Below are 23,640 nucleotides of genomic sequence, written 5' to 3'. Positions count from 1 at the left end.
AAAAATACACAAATATAGGTAGTAACCTGTCACTCAAGTGGAAGTGGGGTGGGAAGAAGCTGCAGGGGCCTGCCATGCATTAGTCATCCTATTTGTATCATGCGTGGTCAGTGTCTCAAAGTGTGATTCCTCTGAGACACTGCAGCACAGCACATGTCTGCAGTAATGTCTTTGTTTCCAGCTGCCCACACCATCCGCTGACAGGTTCTTTTTAAGCTTAAAGCTAATTTTTGCAGCATGGATGAAAGTGTAGCATATAGTATACAGTAATTACATTGTAACTGCATGTGCACAAATTATATTGCAAGATATTGATTACAGGCTCTCCTGGACCAAGAGGAGATGAAGGTGCACAAGGCCAACCTGGACAATCCTGGATAAAAGGACAGCTAGGAGATGGAGGAAACGTAGGCATTATTGGTATAAGAGGAAGACCAGGAGATCAAGGCTTTCCTGGTTTGATTGGCATGGATGGACACCCTGGTTCAAAAGGTAAATTAAATCAGCCTTTAGTGTTTTAGTAAATGTTACTACTTTCCTGTCTTTTTAACTCTTCTTTAGTTGGTCATGTACTTAGAAAATATTCACAATTTGCATATTCTAATATCTTCCTTAATCTTAATAAAATATTTGTCCAGGATTTTTGTATTGATGATCTATCTATAGGATAGGTCATCAATCCAGATTAGTGGGAGTCCAGCACTCCCAACAATCAGCAGTTTCCAGCTTTCGCTATGACCATATAGCGTACAGAGCCGGGACCACCATAGCTCTGTACACTGTAAAGTGGTTGTTCTCAGACATTGCAACTCAGTTCTTATTCATTTAAATGGGAGTTAAGCTGCAGTACTTTAGAAAGACCATTATACAATTTATGGAGCCATGGTTATCGGGCTCTGTACCACGTGTAAATTGAAGAACAACAGATGTGGCAAAAAGCTGATCAGTGTGGATGCTCCATGGCAGACCCCCATCAATCAGATATTATTGACCTTCCCTAAGGATAGGTTATCAATATAAAAGTCCTACACAATCCTTTAGCGTGGTTTGTTGGTATATGTTCTCCATAATACCCAGCTTTTGATTCCATAACTTTTAGGGTATGTGCACAAGTTGAGTAGCATGTCTGCACCATTTTTGCATCTCATGGCAGGACTAACGCTGCTGCAAAACTACACTTTTCTGTGCAATTTTGCCAAATTTTTTAGGCATTTTTGCCCTGTGTTTTTAGTTGCATAGGTTGAAAACAGACCTAGGTTCATCAAGTTCAACCTTTCTCCACCAATTGTACATGTCCTTACTAATTTAACTATAACCTGCAATGTTATGTTTATCAAGGAAATCATCCAGCCCTTTTTTAAAAGCTGTTATTGTGTCTGTCATTAGTACCTCTTGTGGTCGGCATTCCACAGTCTGACTACTCTAACTGTAAAGAATCCTTTCCTATTTAGCTGCCAGAATCACCTTTCTTCCACCTGTAATGAGTGCCCCCTAGTCTTCAGTATGGTCTTTGGAAGGAATAAGTCATATGCCAGTATTCTGTAAATCAGATCTCCTCTGAGGCGTCTTTTTTTCTAAGTTAAACATGCCCGAGTTTTCCAACCTTTCATCATATGAGAGGCCTTCCATCCCTTGTAATAATCTAGTTGCTTGTCTTTGAACTGATTCTAACTTCAAAATATCCTTTGTAAAATGTGGAGCCCAAAACTGGCTCCCATATTCTTGATGTGGCCTCACCAATGATTTATACAGGGTATTTCGGGATTTTATCTCTTTTTGTACTATCCTAGATAGTTTGGTGTCGTCAGAAAACACTGACACTTTACTCTCAATCCCATCTACAAGGTCATTAATAAAGGTTAAAAGGTTAAAAAGAATTGGTCCTAGCACAGATCCCTGCGGTACCCCACTCCTAACTATATCCCATTTAGAGAACGTACCATTTATAACAACTCTTTGTTTCCTGTCATTTAGCCAATTTCTTACCCATCTGCATATAGTTTCTCCCAGTCCTTGCTTCTGTAGCTTCAGTATAAGGCTGTTATGTGGAACAGTATGAAATGCCTTTGTAAAGTCCAAATAAATCACATCAACCACATTACCAATTTCCAGATTTGCACTTACCTCCTCATAGAAACCCAACATGTTAGACACGACTTATTCTTCATGTAACTATGCTGGTTGTCAGTTATTTTATTACTATCTATGGTATATTTCTGCAGGTTATCTCTTCTAAAGCCTTTAAAAATTTTGCACATTACTCATGTCAGACTTACCGGACGGTAGTTGCCTGGATCCACCTTCTTACCTTTCTTAAATATTGGTACCACATGAGCCATCCTCCAATCCTGTGGCTCCACCCCTGTTACAAGAGAGTCTAAGAATATGAGTTACAGTGGCCTGTCAGTTATTGAGCTCAGTTCCCTCAGTATCCGTGGATGAATGCCATATGAGCCGGGGGATTTGTCAATGTTTAAATTGTTCAGATGTAGATGTACTTCTTTTTGTGTTAAACTAGAAATATCAGGTGGTGAGTTTTGATTTTTGCCTTTTTGAATGATCCCTATAACAGACAGTTCAATGGTGAACATGGATGAAAAGTGCCTGTTTAATATCTTAGCCTTTTCTTTATCCTCTGTAATTATCTTGTTATTGTCATCTTTTAATGGGCCTATACCATCTGTTTTTTGTTTTTTTTTGACATTGATGTATTTATAAAAAAAATTGTGTTTTATTTTAATGTCGTTGGCAATTTGTTTTTCTGTAGAAAACTTTGCTAGCTTGATTTCTTTTTTTACATTTCTTATTTAGATCTTTACACTCCTGAAATGCAATTTCAGTATAATCGGCTTTCAAGATTTTGAATGCCCTTTGTTTTTGTGTTATTAAACTTATTACATTTGTCTGCAGGAGTTTAGTAGTATTTCCTTAAAAATGCCCCATTTATGTTCAATATCCCCAGTTACCATAATGTGGTACCAGTCTATGCGATTAAGCTCTTCCCTTAATTTGTTTGAATCAGCTTTCTTAAAGTTACAGGTTTTGGCATTTCCTCTTTTGAATGTTTGACTTAAAATTACATTGAAGCTTACCATGTCATGGTCACTGCTTCCCAAATGCTCCCTGACCTGTAGATCTGATTTTGTATCTGGCCTATTTGACAGAACCAGATCCAGCAGATTACCTCCACTGGTTGGTTCATCTACCAGCTGAGAGAGGTAATTGTCCTGAACTGTGGATAAGAAATTGTAGATTTTAGCACAACCAGAAGATTCTATGTCCAATTGAATGTCTGGATAGTTAAAATCCCCCTATTACTGTTTGCTGCCTTTTTAATTTGTTGCAGCATTTCATCCTCAACCTGTTCAGCTATATTAGGAGGCTTGTAGCAAACTCCAATTAGGAGCTTTCCATTATTGCCATCCCCATGTTCATTACCCATAGTGACTCTACATTTCTGTATCCCCCCCAATGTTTTCCCCAGCCCCACCCAGCAATCTGTCTATCCTATCCGCAACCTGAGCATCCGGCAGACAACACACTGTTCAGCATTCACGGTCTCAGTGGCAGAAGACTCTGTCAGCCTAATTATAGAGTCCCCTACCACCAACATCTGTCTGGCCTTTGCGGCACTCCTATTTCCCTCCTTCCTACAGCAGTCGTTTTCCTGATTGTAGGAGCAATGTACTGCAGTTATCCCAGTCCTGGGCTTGCATTCCTAATATCAGCTAAACAGAAATATTTACTAGGTTGTGCCAGATCAGGACTGGGCTCCCTGGCACTTTTCCCCCTGCCCCTTCTTGTAACATTTATCCAGCTGGGTACTTCTCTGTCCTGATCTTCCCCTCCTCCACCCTCCTCCATATCATAGGCCTCAGACAGACAGCGCAAGATCAGTGAGCTCTAAACTGCTCTCCAGGTTTGCAATGCAATGGCAATGAATGTTGCCAGCTGCACATTTAGATCCATTACCTGGGCTTCCAAACATGTAACTCGCTGGCATCGAGTGCAGACATATTCACCCTAAAACTGCTGTTCAAGGCATGAATACAACTCAGAAGGCGTATACCTGGTGGCATTGTCCGTGGAGCACATACTAATGGGGATAAATCATACAGGTAAAAGCAAAAACAAAACACCAAACTATGCTTTTGTGTTAAATTGCATTTTGATTGATTTGAGTGAATTCAATGGTGAAAAACGCAGGGCAGAAACGCACAGAGAATTGACATAGAGCAGATTATTTTGTGTACCAAATCTGCAAGTCAAACGTACTTAACGTGTGCATGACACTTCAGATTTCCATTCACTTTGTTGGCATCAGGTTTTGTAACAAATCTGTGCAGAAAAAAACGTGACAAAAACGCACGAAATCTGCAACGTGTGCACACAGCCTAAGGCTGCTGTCACACTAGCAGTTTTGGTCAGTATTTTACATCAGTATTTGTAAGCCAAAACCAGGAGTTGAACAATCAGAGGAAAAGTATAATAGAAACATATGCACCACTTATCACCCACTCCTGGTTTTGGCTTACAGAAACTGATGTAAAATACTGACCAAATACTACTAGTGTGACCGCAGCCTTAGAGTGAAGTTTTTTTTTTTACCATTACCTTGTAATAGGAGCAAAAGGTTCACCTGGCATGGCAGGATTTGAAGGAATGAAGGGAGAAAAAGGAAGACCTGCTTGGAGTGGAGTTAAAGGCGAACTTGGCAATGTTGGTTTCCCAGGACTTAGCGGGCTTTCAGGAGCTTCAGGAGCAAAAGGTAAATTGTAAAATAATAGAATAAATTCTACCACTTTATTACTTTCTATCTCTATATCCATATCGAGCTTTTGACATTTCAGTTATTCATTTTAAAATGTACTAAGCACATTTATTATGAAATATCTGCGATAGTTTTTGAGATTCTATATAACAAATATACAATATAGTCCTAATTATATTTTCTTTATCTGGAATTTTTCCCCAAACCAATTTACACTGATAGTAATTAGTTGACTTCTCTCCCACTGTACTATACATTAGACCTACCCTAAATCTTATTATATTATCAGTTTCATGCCTCAAAAGCAATACCAATGATTTTGTTTTTTTAGGATGCTTTGAACAGCATAGTTCATAGTCAATGACTCTTCCTGGAATTATTTCTATTGTTGCTTTATACTGTACATCGTTTCTTCATTAGATCAGAAAAGTGGTGCTGCTGTTTCAACAAACTTTTCATAAATCAATAGTAAAAGCTAGAAGAAGAAACATTATCAGAGAAAGCTGCTTCTTCCCCCACTTAAAAGTTACATCTTCTCTCCCCCTGCCTCCTGAAATGATCATTCACTATAAAAAAAAAAATCTTAAATCCATCTTGCTGAAGACAAGATGGACTACCAGTTTATTGAAGGATGAGATTACAACTATTGAAGTCTATGGAGAGGGGAAAAGAAAGGGAGTGTGGTGGAGAGAGCACAGACCCATGCTACTACATTCTTCTGTTTGATTTTATTCAGGGGCTGGATTCACAGCTACACTGCTAAGTATAATGACTTCCATGCTGATTTCAAATCCTCACACACTGGTTCACGAACAACTGAAAAATTAGATGTGGAGCCTGGTGGTGAAAAATGTAGCATACCAGTCATATAATGGCCAGAAACACCTAGCAGTTTATTCTGAAAAGTCACCTGACAGATGCACTTTCGATTTCTAGATCTAGAACTTTAGCACAGTAACAAAATAAAGTTAAGTTTTATCCACTTGTACACCTTAAGGTGATCGAGGGGAAAGCGGCCCACCTGGACGTAAACCTGAAGTGGAGCCAGAAATGTTAATGAAAATGAAAGGGCAGAAAGGAGATGAGGGAGTTCATGGATTAAAAGGGTTCACAGGGCCTAAAGGTAAGAATATAGTTATCTATTAAACATTAGCTAAACAATATTCTTAGATTTTGCATTCTTTTTTTTTTATATTTTCTTCAATGCTTGTACAGTTTACTAAATATGACTTGTTCTTTAGGCGATAAAGGTATGCCAGGTCATCCTGGGCAACCTGGACAGCCTGGCTTACCTGGAATGCCCAACTATGACCAAGGTGTTAAAGGAGATAGCGGAGAATTTGGAAATACTGGTTTTCAAGGTGTTCCAGGCCAAGGTGGCTCACCAGGCATTCGTGGATTCCCAGGATTTACTGGTCCCAGAGTAAGTTTATCTCACTTCGAAATGTTTTAAAAAGAAGAAGAATCATTGATAATTTCTCCATTCTGTGCAAGTAAAATACAACTATAAAAGAAGACTTTGGGGCAAAGTAATAGTATACTTGTATTCTGTTAGCCTTTATGAACATCTTAAAGGCTACGGACACATCCAGGACTGCAAGGGGGGCATTTTTTTAATTAAATGCATGTATTTTGAGATAAAAGAAAACATTTTTGCAATTGGGATTCATTCATCAATATTTGTAAACATTTGGCTTCTCCTTCCTCTGTGTATCACAGTACATTTCAGACTTAACCAGACCGCACGATCAGGTAACAGTGAGCACATTATGATGAGTTTGTAGCTCTTATCTTTCTTCTTATGACCACAACTTTGATATAGTCGTAAATCTGCATAGAGGCTTTCAGGAGAAGACAGATAAGGGTTACTAAAGATGCCAACTGGACTAGCGTACTGAAGGATTCACAGGAAACTCCTTCTATGGCAGCTATGTACAGTGAAATGTAGAGGCTGCAGAAGCCAAATAGCTCAAAACTTTAATTGAATTCCAATTGCATGATATTTAGCTCAAAAACATGTATTCTGGTGTTTTTTTTATCCCATATTTCAGTGATTGACTATATTTCTATAGTATTCATACACACAATAAAAAAAAAGCTCCATTTCGTTCACAAACCAAGATGAGTAGAGGTTAGGATAACCCCAATATATTACTATAGTGTTCCAATACAGGTGGTTAATAAGACTTACATATGTCATGGACATTTTCATTCATTGTTTTCACACACAGGGCTCCAAGGGCATGCCTGGTATGTTTGGCTTGCCAGGGGAAAGAGGTACTTTTGGAGATAAAGGTATGTTCGCTCTATATTTTGTTTTCTTTGCTGACAATAGAATGTAATGCAAAATTATTTATTACTGCTTTGTATTTCTTGTCATAGGCCAAATAGGAGAAACAATGGAAATGCCTGGAGAGAGAGGAATCAAGGGTCTGACAGGAGACAGTGGCTTACCAGGTATACATTGGGTAAAGACATGCTCAGCAAATGTAGAAGAACCATCATATGAAGAGTGTTCGCCAATGTGAATGTTGTGCATCCAGGTCGATCTCTTACCATTGGGACTTTATGGGAACTGTAGATCATTTACATGTTCCAACATTTTAATTACGGTAAATACAAGCATTAGTTTTAGACTAATATGGACATGGTAAACATCCATCATACATTGTTGTAAAGGAATAAATTGAGGTCTAAAGAGTCACATTATAAGTGAAATAGATAGATTCGGCTGAAATCCCAAACAATTGGTGTTCTTACCCCAGACATCATAACATTAATGTACAGGGGCCCCAGATGTAGAAGCCTGATTGCTCTAAAGAATATAGTAATGGAATTGTTTAAATGGAAACTGTCACCAGGTTTATGCTTCCCAATCTGAGGGACAGCAAAAAATAGGGACAGAGTTCCTGATTCCAGCTGTGTGTTCCATACTGGGCTTACTGTTGTCGTTTAAAATGAGCGCTTTCTAACCCTGCCCATGCCATGGATTGACAGCTTTTTGCTTTCACTGTGTTTAGACTGAAATTGCCAATCACTTGTCAATGTCACAACATTGAAACTACTACATAGCAGCAATCCATCATTGAGAGGACTAGAAGAGATGCAGCAGATAAAATAGTGTTTTTATCAAAACTACATCAAGAAGCCCAGCAAGTGCCACTCTCCTGGAATCAGTATCTCTGCCCCTACATAACGCTGGGGCAGCCCAAACCTAGCAATAGATTCCCTAACATTTTTACTTCCCTGTCAGCTTAGATATGAGTACTTGATTTTTGCAGGATAAGTTGCAGTTTTGAATCACACCATTAATTTTTACCATATCATGTACTGAAAAACAAAGGGAAAAAAATCATTTGCTGTGAGATCATGAAAAATAAAAGCAATTCGGCCATTATTCCTTGAGTTATGTTTTTGCACCAGTGATTTTGAAGCAAAAATGACCAGGCAGCATAATTCTCCAAGTCTGAAATATTACAGTGATTTCAAATTCTCAACATTTTTTTATATATAATGATCAGAACTTTAAAAAAAATGGCTTGTGTGACCATTTTCTGAGGCCAGTTTGTTTTTAAAATGATGTTTTTAACTCTTTCACCCTATTTGGCTTTTCTATTTTTGAGTTTCTGATTTTTGCTCTCTTGTTCCCAGAGCCATAACTCGTTCTTTTTCCGTCTTTATGGCCATGTGAGGGCTTGCCTTTTGCGGGACGATTTGTATTTTTGAACGAGACCATTGGTTTTGCTATATAATGTATTGGAAAACAGGAAAAAAATTCAAAGTGTGGTGAAATTGCAAAAAAAGTGCAATTTCACAGTTGTTTTTGGTTTCTTTTTTACTATGTTCACTAAATGCTAAAACTGACCTGCCATTATGAGTCGCCAGGGCATTACAAGTTTGTCAAGTGGTGAAAAAAAAAGTGGTGAAAATCCAAAGTTTGCCAAAAAAATATTCACAATTTTCCAAGACCCTTAGTGTCTCCATTTTTTATGATCTGGGGCTGGGTGAGGGCTTATTTTTTGTGTGCCGAGCTGATTTTTTTATTTATTATACTATTTTGGTGCAGACACGTTCTTTTGATCTGCCATTATTGCATTTTAACCTCTTCATGACCTTGGGATTTTCCGTTTTTCCGTGTTCGTTTTTCGCTCCACTCGTTCCCAGAGCCATAACTTTTTTATTTTTCCGTCAATATGGCCATGTGAGGGCTTATTTTTTGTGGGACGAGTTGTACTTTTGAAAGATGTCATTGGTTTTACCATGTCGTGTACTAGAAAATGGGAAAAAAATTCCAAGTGCGGTGAAATTGCAAAAAAAGTGCAATCCCATGCGTGTTTCTTGTTTGGCTTTTTTTGCTACGTTCACTAAATGCTGACCTGCCATTAAGATTCTCCAGGTCAGTACGAGTTCATAGGCACCTAACATATCTAGGTTTTTTTTTATCTAAGTGGTGAAAAAAAATTCCAAACTTTGCTAAAAAAAAAAAAAATTGTGCCATTTTCTGATACCCATAGCGTCTCCATTATTCGTGATCTGGGGTCAGGTGAGGGCTTATTTTTTGCGTGGTGAGCTGACATTTTTAATGATACCACTTTGGTGCAGATACGTTCTTTTGATCGCCTGTTATTGCAGTTTAATGCAATGTTGTGGCGACCAAAAAAACGTAATTTGGGCATTTCAATTTTTTTCTCGCTACGCCGTTTAGCGAACAGGTTAATCCTTTTTTTTATTGATAGATCGGGCGATTCTAAACGTGGCGATACCAAATACGTGTAGGTTTGATTTTATTTTTATTGTTTTATTTTGAATGGGGCGAAAGGGGGGTGATTTAAACTTTTATATATTTTTTATTTATTTCATATTTTTTTAAACATTTTTCTTTACTTTTGCCATGCTTCTATAGTCTCCATGGGAGGCTAGAAGCTGGCATAGCCTGATCAGCTCAGCTACATAGCAGCGATCATCAGATTGCTCCTATGTTGCTGAATTCCAGGCTTGCTATGAGCGCCGACCACAGGGTGGCGCTCGAAGCAAGCCGGCATCAGTAACCATAGAGGTCTCAAGGAGACCTCTGGTTACTATGCCGACGCATCGCTGACCCCGATCATGTGACGGGTGTCGGCGATGAGCGCATTTCCGGCCGCGCAGCCGGAATCGGTGGCTAAATGCTGCTGTCAGCGTTTGACAGCGGCATTTAATTAGTTAATAGCGGTGGGTGGATCGTGATTCCACTCGCCGCTATTGCGCACACATGTCAGCTGTTCAAACCAATATTGCGGCCAGCATGCAGCCAGCAGGTAAGGAAAGGGTGAATCAAACACCCGAAAACTCCGCCCATATGACCGAAAACCGGTCCCGCCAAATTCAGGTGACAGGTTCCCTTTAATGTTGGACAAACTTGCCAATTTCAGCTGGACCACCTATTTTCTATAGACTGAGTAGATTTATTCCCTAAGCATTAATGTTCCTATCACCGTGGTATGTCTAGTACAGATGGCCCTTTTTATATTCAAAAATATGTGAAGACTAAAGGAATCATAGAATGGTAGACTTGGAAGGGACCTTCAGGGTCATCGTGTCCATCCCCATGCTCAATGCAGGATTCACTAAAACATCCCAGACAGATGTCTGATGTCCAGCCTGTTTAAAGACTTCCATTGAAGGAGAACTCACCACCTCTCGTGGCAGCCTGTTCCACTCATTGGCCACCCTTAGGGATGAACAAATAGCTTTGGATAACTCCTTATCCGTATAGCTATAGCATTTACCAAATAGCTGCATCAGGAACCCGGATACCTAGATTGCTCCCGATAATCAGCTGTTCGGCGCCGCAGCTGTATGTGTTGCGGCTGTGTGACAGTCACAACATATGCATGGAAAGCCCAACAAACAAGCTTTCCATGCATGTGTTGTGACTGTTACACAGCCGTGACACATGCAGCGCCCAACAGCTGATTATCGGGAGCGCTCCAGGTATCCGGGTTCCCGAGGCAGCTATACGGTAAGTGCTATAGCTATACAGATAAGGAGTTATCCAAAGCTATTCGCTCATCCCTAGTTACCCTCACTGTCAAAAGGTTTTTTCTAATATCTAATCTGTATCTTCTCCCTTTTACTTTCATTCCATTGCTTCTTGTATTTCTATGTGCAAATGAAAATAAGGATATAGAATAATAATAATAATAATATAACAATCTGCTGACTGTAAATGCAGCATTCTGGTATTGATAAATCAGCTCATTATAAAATAGAAAAAATACATCGCAAACATTTTAGTTAATATTTAAAGATTTAACAAGTATGAAATCAGTGTAAAAATTACTAGTTTTATTTCTATGGGAAATAAGAAAAAATTCTCATCATGCTTACATTTTAGAAAACACCTGTCTTTGTTTTCCGGAGTGCCATTCCAATGCTACGTACCAACCAGAAATGTCCAATATACAAGAAAAAAAAGGATTAAAAGCGAGAATTACAGAACATAATTACAATATCAATAACAAAAATATCACATTCAGCTGCAGTTCGATGTTTTTTGGGAAAACATGAAGGCAATTTGGATAGTTTTAGGTTTATTTTGTTTGGAGAAGGTAATCAAACCTAATCGAGGTGGTAGTTGGCAGTAAAAGCTTTTTATGAGAGAAGCTTATCGGATTACTTCCCTGAACACGAAACAACCAAAGGGAATGAACTACTGAAGCAGCAAAATGAAAAAAAATAAATACAAAAATTGAGCTTGACTTGAATTGGCACATATGCAGAACTTAAACGCATGTTCACATTGGCCACAAAACATCTAAAACCATAATGTTTATATATTGAATTAATTTTATAACAGTGATGGATTATATGCTGGTAACTATTGATACACTTTATTTGAATATACATTATTTGTGTTTTTTCTTTCTTTGATTGTAGGTGATGTTTTTCATGACTGCTGCATGTGATTTAATTAATTAGTTAGCCCTTGATAGGTTGTGGTATGGTCTATTAAATGTGGTTGCAACACCTCAGTATTCATGCTCTATGGCTAAAGGTGCGGTAGGCGCAAGAAACGCGTTAGGCGTTTCATAGTTCCTGTACCACATCATTCCTGTATGGATTTGCTTTACATAAACCTAGTATATAAATCTATTCATTTTACATTTGTAGGATTCAGAGGAAGACCTGGAGACAAAGGATTCCATGGAAATGAAGGCTTTTCAGGCATTGAAGGAATGAAAGGAGTAACAGGACAGGCAGGAGACAGAGGCAGCATAGGTAACATATATACTTTAATTGTTGCCGTCGATTGAGATTGATCCATTAATCAAAAGGGATCTGTGAACTTGTCGCAGTGTATAACATGTATAATAATGTGTTTATTTCTTGTAAGGGTTACCGGGCCTTCTGGGATTGCCTGGAGCACAGGGTGATCCTGGTTTCCCTGGCATTCCAGGTGAAAAAGGAAGTGTTGGTTTTCCAGGTGTGCCTGGTCAGCAAGGTAAAATTGAGTTTCATTTTTAGTGTTCAAACATGAGAGACTCTGAACCAATAGAAATGTATTTTACTAAGCTTCAGAGCAAAGATATTTCTTAACATTTGTTCTATTTCTGAATCCATTTCTTTACATACAGCAAGGTAACTGCCTACAGACCTTAGTTACTTTAAGACCCACCATAAACATTAGATGTCTGTCAGCCAACAGGCATCTCAGCCGGATTTCCTATACACAGGGTGTGTTCGGCCTAGCACTCCTGTGTTCACAATCTGTCTTGCGGCAGCTTTATTTCCAGGAGAAAATATAATCGACAGTCTAAAAACAGACATGCTGAATCAATATTTCACCCAATACTGAATTATCCAGGGCTCCCATAAACATTACACTGTCGGCCAAACCTGTCGATATAAGCGGGTTTGGTAGAAATAAGACTGCGGGAGATTGCCTGGTACAGTGCTCAGCTATCTCTGACAGTCCAGTAATAGCAACCAGCAAGCTAATGCCTATCAATTGCATAGGTATGATAACCCCTTTAAGGTTCTTTCATAAGCAGGAAGGCATAAAATTAGTGATAGGAAATTACTTTTTTTATTCATTTTTTATCACATCACATCAAATAATATTATCTTTATTTTAATTACCTGCATCCCTCCCATCTCTCCCCAAACTGGATCAGAAATAAATAAAAAACCTTCCCTATTCCCCTCTACCACTCTTCTGCGTCACCTGAACCATGTTGTCTCCCACTCTGTAACTTTGACTCTGTCAAAATCAGATACACTCATTAAACTCATACTCCAGTAATTATATGCATAAGATTATAAAGTTCCTCTGTCCTCAGAACTATCTCAGAGGCTCAAACTTTAGGTATTAATACTCCGTTCCCCATAATTATTTGTCACTTCTCTATACACAGGAAAGGCACTGATTTCCCTCAGTTGATTTCAATTGCAGAAATATAGCGATATTTCACTACTAAAGTAATAAACATGCATAGCAATCTATGGAGGGTTTCATCTGCATATAACATAATCTATGGTAATGCCTCTCTCCATCACATATAAACCCAATAATACCCTTGGCAACTTATATAAGGGAAAAAAGTATTCTACAAATAAAACAGTAATGTTCCCATTAATCTCAACCCTAGCCCTAGGTTGATAATACAAAATCTGTACTTGATATATTTGGGACCAATTCCAAACCTCTCTAATGTCCTCCAGAGGAAACACCCCTCCACCCTTTTAAGAGGCTTAGTAGCATCCAGTAACAGAGCCACCCCTGACCGAGCTGTGTACCAGAATCTGTGTAGATTCAAGAGCGTATTCCTCCGCAATATAAACCCATTTTTGTCAATATAGGCAAGGTTAGAATAAGTATTTTCAATCTAATCACCAGTATATTAGCCACAATTTTGATATTGGTATTAAGAAATGTAATTGGTCTCCTTTGTTTGGGTTTTTCCGATTCTTTGGTATGAAAACAATTATTCCTTCCATCATTGCATTATGTAAAGCTCTCTCCTTCCAAGAAGCATTCAGCACTTCCATCAAAAGAGGTGCCAGTGGGCCTTCTCATTATATTTCCTGAGGTTTCAAGGAGAGCTCATCCGCTTCAACAGCAGAATTAACAGAAATTTAACTTAACACCTCCTCTTATTGTAGGAGCATAATTGGGGCATACACTTGGTTTTTAAGTGACTCCCAAAAATCAGGAAGACCAATCTTCTACAAATATATTTCTGCAAGGACCTGAAAAAAAGTCTGGCCGCCATTTGTGTGACCTTATGTGCCAGCAAATGATAAAAAGAAAACAAAACTTAACATTCATCTTACCAATCACCCCACCGGCTGCCCCATTGTGCGCCGCCCACTGTCCTGTCCTCAGGACCTCTTTTTTCATCTTTTGCACTCTTCATCTGCCTGGCTGGAACATCTGGCCACACCCAGACCTCAGAGGCCACTGTGCTTTGCAGGTCACGACATTGCAATGTAACATTAGAACATGCAGTGATCCATGAGGCCTGGTCATGTCTGAAAGTCCTGGCCTACGGGGAAAAGCAAGTAGATGAGGCACGAGACGGCTTAAAGAAGAGGACATACAAGGGGTAGTGAGCAATGAGGTGGCCAGAGAGGTGAGCTGTAAGGTCAGCATTAGGTTTTGATTTTATATATACAGTACCTTATGTGTTATGACCTGGTGGTCAGGACAATAATGGACCTGGTGGTTAAGAGCACACGGAATGACCTGATAGTTACTGATAATATAGGACGAGCTCTGGGACGTGGGAACTCTGCTGACCGCAATCCCTAATCCTATCAACCACACTAGAAATAGCCGTGGATTGCTCCTAACGCTCCCTATGCAACTCGGCACAGCCTAAGGAACTAGCTAGCCCTGAAGATAGAAAAATAAAGCCTACCTTGCCTCAGAGAAATTCCCCAAAGGATAAGGCAGCCCCCCACATATAATGACTGTGAGTAAAGATGAAAATACAAACACAGAGATGAAATAGATTTAGCAAAGTGAGGCCCGACTTACTGAACAGACTGAGGATAGGAAAGGTAGCTTTTTGGTCAGCACAAAAACCTACAGAAAGACCACGCAGAGGGCGCAAAAAGACCCTCCGCACCGACTCACGGTGCGGAGGCGCTCCCTCTGCGTCCCAGAGCTTCCAGCAAGCAAGACAACAATCAAAATAGCAAGCTGGACAGAAAAATAGCAAACCAGAGAAAAACAAGCAGTCACTTAGCTTCTGCTGGGAAGACAGGTCACAAGAACGATCCAGGAGTGAACTAGACCAATACTGGAACATTGACAGGTGGCATGGAGCAAAGATCTAAGTGGAGTTAAATAGAGCAGCCAGCTAACGAATTAACCTCGTCACCTGTGGAAGGAAACTCAGAAACACCCACCAGAGGAAGTCCATGGACAGAACCAGCCGAAGTACCATTCATGACCACAGGAGGGAGCCCGACAACAGAATTCACAACGCTTATGTTCAATATGCTGTGGGGTCTCTCCATGCCACAGAACATACATTTTTCCATGCGAACTGGCGAATTCGAATTTCCAATGATCTTGTCATCACTATTTCCAATAAATCACTTTCAAATTCTGACTGATAGGGGGCGTGGCCTGGACTGCTATGTCGTACGTTGTGCGGTGCTGGAGCTCCTGAGGAAAATCCTCTATAATCAACCAAAATCGCCTAAAAAACGTTTTTATTGTCAAATCCTTGGTTGGATCTTATCCAGTGCCTCATCTGGGTGACTATGATCCAAAAATTATTTTAATTTTACCACATAAATTTTAGAAATCAGCCCTAGAAAAGTTTGGGCCTTCAAACTGCAGGGTTGAGGTAATCCAGCCTCAGGAAGCTAATACCTTCTAACAAGCGGCTCAGCTAATAAGCCAAAGGACCTGAGGTAAAAAACATCAGATTTTATTATAAACTCCCTCTTTGGCTTTGGTAGTGAGGAGGAGGGAAGTGACAGCTACAGACACACTATGGAGCGGTCTCTGCACAGCTGCTGCTCCCTCCCCTATTGCCTGGGGATATACCGCCCTGTGCTCATTAGCATAAAGTGCTAAGCCTCCCCGGATTGAAAGACGGAGGCAGAAGAAAGCGATCCAGAAGCATCGGGGAAGACCTGGAGCAGTGACGTGATATCAGCTCCACACAGAAGCCGACGCTGACACTCCCCCAGACCTTGGAACAAAAGGCGGGAAAAGACGGCTGCCATTTTATTGGTGGACGGCGACAGATCAGAAGGCGTGAGAGACCAGCGTACACCAGTGACAGCAACGAAGAAGATCTGCGCTGGTCAACACATCGCAGGCTCCGGATCCAAGCACCACCGGACTCAAACAGCGGTAAGTTCCGGCCGCCTGCTGGGAACGAAAATACACCGGCGGTCCAGCGGGGAAGACAGCGACGACCGACGGCTCCTGTGCAGGACAACGGTAGAACCACACAGACAGCCATCTCTGTAGGAGCGCCAGGAAGACTCCAGTGCAGCATAAACTGTTGTTGAAACAGCTAGGAGCCCTGCAGGGCTCACAAAGCAAAAGAGCTATAGCCTACTATATCAGTCGCTGGCAGGATCTAATCCAGGTAACTGGCTATTTTAGTGAAGCTGACTGGGAAGTCCTAAATCCAGTCATATTATTTGGAGAGTTTTATTTCTACCCTGATTCCTTCCTTATTAGCACATGTCTCTAGGAGAACAATCAGTTCTTGAAAGATACTTGTTTTGGGGAATTAACCTGCACCCTTTAACTAACAAACACAAAGTGTTATATAAGCATGCTCTGTTAGGAAAAATCTATTTGTATGCCCCAGTGATTTAATCTGCACTTTTTAATTCTCAGGTGCTAGGTATTATCTAAGCATATTCTTCTGTAATTACTGTGAAATTATATACGCCACCTGTTGACACAGCTAATTGCTTGTTTATATTCGGATGATTTCTATTACCACACTCAAAGGGGTATTTCTATAGTTGCTCCACTTTTGCTGTTTGAGACCACTTTGTGGGGATTTTTTATACACCAGGGCCAGCCTCACCAGGATTAACCTGAGATCAACATAGAGGACATTGTCTACAATTCCAGCTTTGCTTGGGGCTACTATTTGTGGAAAATCTTTAATCTTTATTCTGAGACCGTTCTAGTAGACACTCTCTGCAAATCAGGCTATTGCTTGGGGATAACAATGAGCAAGAACTCGTCTAAACCCCAATTCTTAAACATGGCCTCATCTATACCTCAAAAACCCCAAAGGTACAAAGGGTCTGGGCGCAATCCATCAAAGGACTTAATAACCACAACAAGTCCCAATAGATCCAGGTCTCCATTAAAAGACGATGAGGAATTAGACTATGATAAACTCCCCAATTCAAACAGAGTAAAAAAGAACCTCCCAAACACTTTTGTAGAGATGGACTCATCTACATCTTTAAAGAGGAAAACTCCAGGGGCTATAGGAGAGAAATACGCCACTCCTAATGATTCATCTGACGAGGTCTCAGAGATATTCTCTCCTAATACAAGCCCCGCCAAGCCAAAACCAAAAAAAAGTAATCCAAACCCCGACAATACTCAAGGATTTGATATGAATTCTGTTGGGAAACTTCTGTCTAATTTGACAGAAAAAATGGATAAGTTTGAAAACAGCATGAACGAAAGGTTTGATAAGCAAAATAAAATGTTCAAAGAATCATTATCCCTCCTCAGCAATAGGATGGACAAATTTGAAGATAGAATTAAAAAGATAGAGGAGAGGCCAGATAATATATCCAATGTAAATAACGACATCATCAGAGAGATGCATAAGCTAAAGCTTAAGGTAGCAGATCTGGAAGACCGGAATCGGAGAAATAACATCAAAATTAGGGGGATTCCTGAGAATATAGGCCCAAATAAATTGGAAGAGTACACCAAGAAGTTATTCAGAAAAATAATCCCTACCCTGACTGATCAAGAACTAGAAATGGACAGAATCCACAGGTTGCGAAAACCGCCCACTATTCCTAAAGATCTACCAAGAGACACGTTAATGAGAATCCACTTTTTCAAAACAAAAGAAAAAATTCAAAATTACTTTAAAGAAAATAAAAACTTCCCTGAGCCATTCGAAAAACTAAAATTATATGCCGATCTCTCCAGAGATACGATCGAAGGGAGGAAAGCTTTCCAGAATATCACCATTCCTCTCAGAGACAATGAGATCTCTTATAAGTGGGGATTCCCGCTAAAATTATTAGTAAATTACAGAGGCAATGTTATCGCCCTAAACTCCCCAGAGGAAGGCAGGGACTTCTTAAAATCCATCAATATCCCATTATATTCACGACACAAAGTTCACCCTGATTCTGACAGCAAGACATGAAAGGGTTTTGATATATTTATATTGAGTGATCTAAATGGGAAAACACCCGGGTACAATGCTATACCTTGCCCTAGAATGTTTAACTATTCTATTAATCTGTTATTGTTAGTAACGAGTTTATGTATTTAATATATTGAGTTTATGTTCATCAACAAAGAGGATGTTGCTCGGGAGCGAGTAACACGGACTTTTTCCCCGAACAGGTGAAGTCAAGTTCACTGAAGTGAACCCCTTCAAGTGGACATTCCAGTTTATTATTTATTGTTACCACTTGTATTAACCCCTTCATGACCGGGGGATTTTTCGTTTTTCCGTGTTCGTTTTTCGCTCCCCTCCTTCCCAGAGCCATAACTTTTTTATTTTTCCGTCAATTTGGCCATGTGAGGGCTTATTTTTTGCGGGACGAGTTGTACTTTTGAACGACATAATTGGTTTTAGCATGTCGTGTACTAGAAAACGGGAAAAAAATTCCAAGTGCGGTGAAATTGCAAAAAAAGTGCAATCCCACATTGGTTTTTTGTTTGGCTTTTTTGCTAGGTTCACTAAATGCTAAAAATGACCTACCATTATGATTCTCCAGGTCATTACGAGTTCATAGACACCAAACATGACTAGGTTATTTTTTATCTAAGTGGTGAAAAAAAATTCCAAACTTTGCTAAAAAAAAAAAAAAAAAATTGCGCCATTTTCCGATACTCGTAGCGTCTCCAATTTTCATCATCTGGGGTCGGTTGAGGGCTTATTTTTTGCGTGCCGAGATGACGTTTGTAATTATAGCATTTCGGGGCAGATACGTTCTTTTGATCGCCCGTTATTGCATTTTAATGCAATGTCGCGGCGACCAAAAAAACATAATTCTGGCGTTTCGAATTTTTTTCCCGCTACGCTGTTTAGCGATCAGGTTAATACTTTTTTTTAATTGTTAGATCGGGCGGTTCTGAGCGCGGCGATACCAAATATGCGTAGATTTGATATTTTTTTTATTGATTTATTTTGATTGGGGCGAAAGGGGGGTGATTTAAACTTTTATGTTTTTTTTATTTTTTTCACATTTTTTTAAACTTTTTTTTTTAACTTTTGCCATGCTTCAATAGCCTCCATGGGAGGCTATAAGCAGGCACAGCACGATCGGCTCTGCTACATAGCAGCGATCTGCTGATCGCTGCTATGTAGCAGAATTGCACGTGTGCTGTGAGCGCCGACCACAGGGTGGCGCTCACAGCGATGGGCAATCAGTAACCATAGAGGTCTCTAGGACCTCTATGGTTACCATTCACAAGCATCGCCGACCCCCGATCATGTGACGGGGGTCGGCGATGACGTCATTTCCGGCCACCCGGCCTGAAGCGGTAGTTAAATGCCGCTGTCTGCGTTTGACAGCGGCATTTAACTAGTTAATAGGTGCGGGCAGATCGCGATTCTGCCCGCGCCTATTACGGGCACATGTCAGCTGTTCAAAACAGCTGACATGTCCCGGCTTTGGTGCGGGCTCACCGCGGAGCCCTGCATCAAAGCAGGGGAGCCGGCATCGGACGGTATAGTACGTCCGATGCCGGTAAGGGGTTAAACACTTATAGGTTTGTTAAGATTTTCTTCACAGGTTTGCAAAATAGACTTCCATATAATTTAGATCATAATGAGTTTAAAACTACTATCCTACAATGTAAGAGGACTTAATAGTCCACACACAAGACATACACTTTGGAAAGAAATAAGTAAAAGTCAAGCTGAAATAATTTGTATACAGGAATCCAAATTCAAAGACAAGGCCAACCCAAAATTCTCACATAAAAATTTCCCATATATTTACAAGTCTGACAATGTGAAAAAGAAAGCCGGAGTAATCACAATCATCAAAGGCACAATTTCATTTGAATTCATAGAGGAGGTCAAAGATGTTAAAGGTAGATTCCATATTCTTATTTGTTCATTAAACAACCAGGTATGCACAATTATCAATATCTACGCCCCCAATACGGGTCAAATAAATTTCCTGAACAAAATAAATAAAAAAGTCATGTCAGTTAAGAGAGGTGCCATGATTTGGCTGGGAGATTTCAATCTGGTCCCAAACGCAAATATGGACTCCTCCACCCCAAATAGATACAGACCAAACAATTTAGACAACTGGATCCATCATAACGAATTATTTGACATCTTTAGGTGTCTTAACACCACATCAATCGAATTCTCCCATTTTTCTGACCCTCACCAATCAGCGTCACGTATTGACTTAATTTTATCAGACATTTTTACACGTCCCAAGATCGATATAATTAATATAGAAAGGAAAACCTTCTCGGACCACTCTCCAGTATCAGCTGAAGTACAAATAGGCCACACAATTAACAAAAATTCATTATGGAAATGCGACTCTACTCTGTTACACCACCCTGAATATAGATTACCAATAGAAAAATCATTAATAAATTATTTTACAGAAAACTCCCCTACAGATACAACCCCATTCATAAATTGGTGCGGTTATAAGAGGTACCATGATACAGATCTCTGCCAAGAGGAAAAGAAAATTTAGGACTCAAATTGAGGACCTTCAAAATAAAATAAAAGACAAGGAAAACGAGCAAATAAATTTAAATTCCCCCTCTACACAAATCAAAATTGATTTACTAAAACTCAGGCAGGATCTCAAAAGAATCGTATTTTCATCATACCATACCATGGTCAAAAACTCCAAAATGAAGCAATACTCTTCAATAAATAAGCCAACACGATACTTGTTTAAAAAAGACTAGACAATCAAATAGGATCAACAAAATAAAGAACCAAAGTGGAATAACGGTATCTCATCCTCAAGACATAGCTAATTCCTTCGCTGATTTTTATAATAAATTATACAATTTACAGTCACAAACTTCTACCCCAAAACCCAATACCTCTGACATTGAAAAATTCTTGTCCACAATTGAACTCCCCAAACTGACTCATGACGATTTAGAAAACCTAACTTCCCCATTCTCCCAAGAAGAAATTGAAAAGATCATTCTTCAACTCAAAGATTTTAAATCACCAGGCCCGGACGGTTTCGGGAATGAATACTACAAATCCTTCACCAAAATACTTTCCCCACACTTACAAAAAATCTTTAATATAGCTAGTTCCTCAGGAAATTTCCCAGAAGAAATGTTAGAATCCACAATAATATTGATCCCCAAACACAATTCCGACCTCACTCTTGTAAATAATTACAGACCAATTTCCCTCATAAATGCAGATTTGAAGATATACTCCAAATTAATAGCGAATAGGCTCAAATCCTACCTACCATCATTGATAAATAGGGATCAGATCGGTTTTATCAAAGGTCGTCAAGCGACAGATGGCACTAGAAGACTGATTAATTCAATCAAACTGATACACTCCTCTAAATTGCCAACTTTAGATGCCGAAAAGGCTTTTGACCGCCTAAATTGGCTCTATCTAACATCAGTTCTAAGTAAATTTGGTTTTAATGAAAAATATATTAACAGCATCATGGCACTTTACTGTAGGCCAAAAGCCAGAATATATACTAACAATTATTCTTCTGCACTATTTGACATATCAAATGGTACAAGACAAGGTTGCCCCCTTTCTCCACTTCTTTTTATACTGTCAATAGAACCATTGGCGCAATCGATCAGACAAAACAATAACATAAAAGGTTTGAAAACACAAACACGTCAGTATAAGATTGGCCTTTTTGCCGACGACCTGATATTTACCCTGACTGATCCTTACAAATCAATCACAGAACTGCAAAAAACCCTAAAAACGTTCTCAAATATTTCCTTTTTTAAGATTAACGAAAATAAATCAAAAATCTTGCCATTTTATTTGAGCGACTTAGAAACAAAGAAAATTGAGAATATATCTTCACTAAGCTTGTCAGAAGGGGACTTAGAATATCTAGGCACGATCATCTCAAAAAATCTAGAGGCAATAATGAAGAAAAATCTGGACAAACTCTTAGAGACAATTAACAATTACCTTAATTTCTTTGGTACAAAAGACCTATCATGGTGGGGTAGAATATTGGTTATCAACATTTTTATCATCCCAAAAATCTCTTATATACTAAGAACACTCCCCCTAAAAGTCAACACATCTTATCTAACCAGTATACAATCCACAATTAATTTGTTCATCTGGAATAAAAAAAGGGCCCGAATACCCACAAACATATTATATAAGTGCAAAGAATTTGGGGGTATAGGCCTACCCAATATAACCGCCTTATACTTATCGCACCTTATCAAACAAAGCCAATATTGGTTCATGCAAGAGGACTATCCAAATTGGCTTGATCTAAAAATTACCCACAATCATAATAAACCTCCCAAAGAATTAGTCTTCAACCATATTCTAAACAGAACCAACAATATTCACGTTAAACACCCTATTTTCTCTTCCATTATATATGCATGGGACAAACTTTCTAAAAGGAAAAGAGGATCCAACAAGAAAATTCTTTTCTACAATACCCCTATAGATATTATTACGCTTACCCAAAACGCTGACCCCTCTCCCATGTGGCGAGAAACAGGGATCCTAAAATTAAGCGATATTCATGATGGGGTTAAATTTATCAGTTTCAGCTCCTTGAAAGAAAAATTTAACATTCCCTCCTCAGCCTTTTTTCCTTATATGACACTGAAAGAACAAGCCCAAAATTTTATCATTAAAAAACCAAAAATCTTCGAAGCTACTACTAATTTATTAAAAAACCCCAAACATTACTTATTTTGGAGTAATAAGCAAATTTATCGGTGGTTCAACAACGACACAAAATTTGACAAGTTATCTTACATGAATAAATGGGAAAATGATTTGAACACGACATTTACTCCAGAACAGTGGGAAAACGCGATCCATTTCACCTATGCATCAAATATTTGCATGACACTACAAGAAGCATATTTTAAAATCATCACAAGGTGGTACTTCACTCCGGCTCGCCTCTCCTACCTACCATCAGGAGGGTCTCCCCTGTGCTGGAGAGAATGTGGAGAATACGGAAGTTTGCTACATATGTTTTGGAAGTGTCCAAGGGTCAAACCCTTATGGAGACAGGCCACAAAACTAATCAACAAAATATTAAAAGATAACATCATAGTTACCCCAGCAATGGCCTTGTTGTCTTTACAATGGGAAAGCGTTGACACAAATGCGAGACCTATTATAATCCACATTTGTTGAGTGGTTAAACAAATTATAGCATTCCATTGGAAAAATCCAATTTTACCAGCCTTTACTGAAATCATAGACCAAATTAACCTACATAAAGCATATGAAGAAAACTTCGCAATAGCAAACAACTATTATAAGAAATATGATAGGAAATGAAAGAAATGGGTTGAGGTATATCCCAACTTACCACATTAAAAGGAAAGGTGACAATTAATGTATATCTGTGAAGGTAATATATCTTAACCTCTTAATAATTGTTAATAATTAATCAAATTCTGTTATGACTGGACAGCATGTCCACAATTT

At 39.2% G+C, this 23,640-nt stretch overlaps 1 protein-coding gene across 1 annotated transcript in view; it reads left to right on the top strand.

Annotated features, from left to right (window-relative positions):
• The window catches only part of COL4A2 (collagen type IV alpha 2 chain), a 372,124-nt gene that overhangs the window by 328,557 nt on the left and 19,927 nt on the right, over positions 1–23,640 (top strand). The window contains exons 32-39 of the mRNA XM_069757929.1: positions 322–492; positions 4,625–4,768; positions 5,769–5,894; positions 6,013–6,194; positions 7,003–7,066; positions 7,154–7,228; positions 11,924–12,031; positions 12,147–12,254. Of these exons, the coding sequence (XP_069614030.1) occupies positions 322–492; positions 4,625–4,768; positions 5,769–5,894; positions 6,013–6,194; positions 7,003–7,066; positions 7,154–7,228; positions 11,924–12,031; positions 12,147–12,254 (978 nt within the window). The remainder of the gene's footprint in view (positions 1–321; positions 493–4,624; positions 4,769–5,768; positions 5,895–6,012; positions 6,195–7,002; positions 7,067–7,153; positions 7,229–11,923; positions 12,032–12,146; positions 12,255–23,640) is intronic.

Source organism: Ranitomeya imitator, chromosome 3 (genome assembly GCF_032444005.1).
Source record: "Ranitomeya imitator isolate aRanImi1 chromosome 3, aRanImi1.pri, whole genome shotgun sequence".
NCBI lineage: Eukaryota > Metazoa > Chordata > Amphibia > Anura > Dendrobatidae > Ranitomeya > Ranitomeya imitator.
Note: the sequence above shows the minus strand (reverse complement) of the source record. Positions and strands in the feature narration are given on the sequence as shown.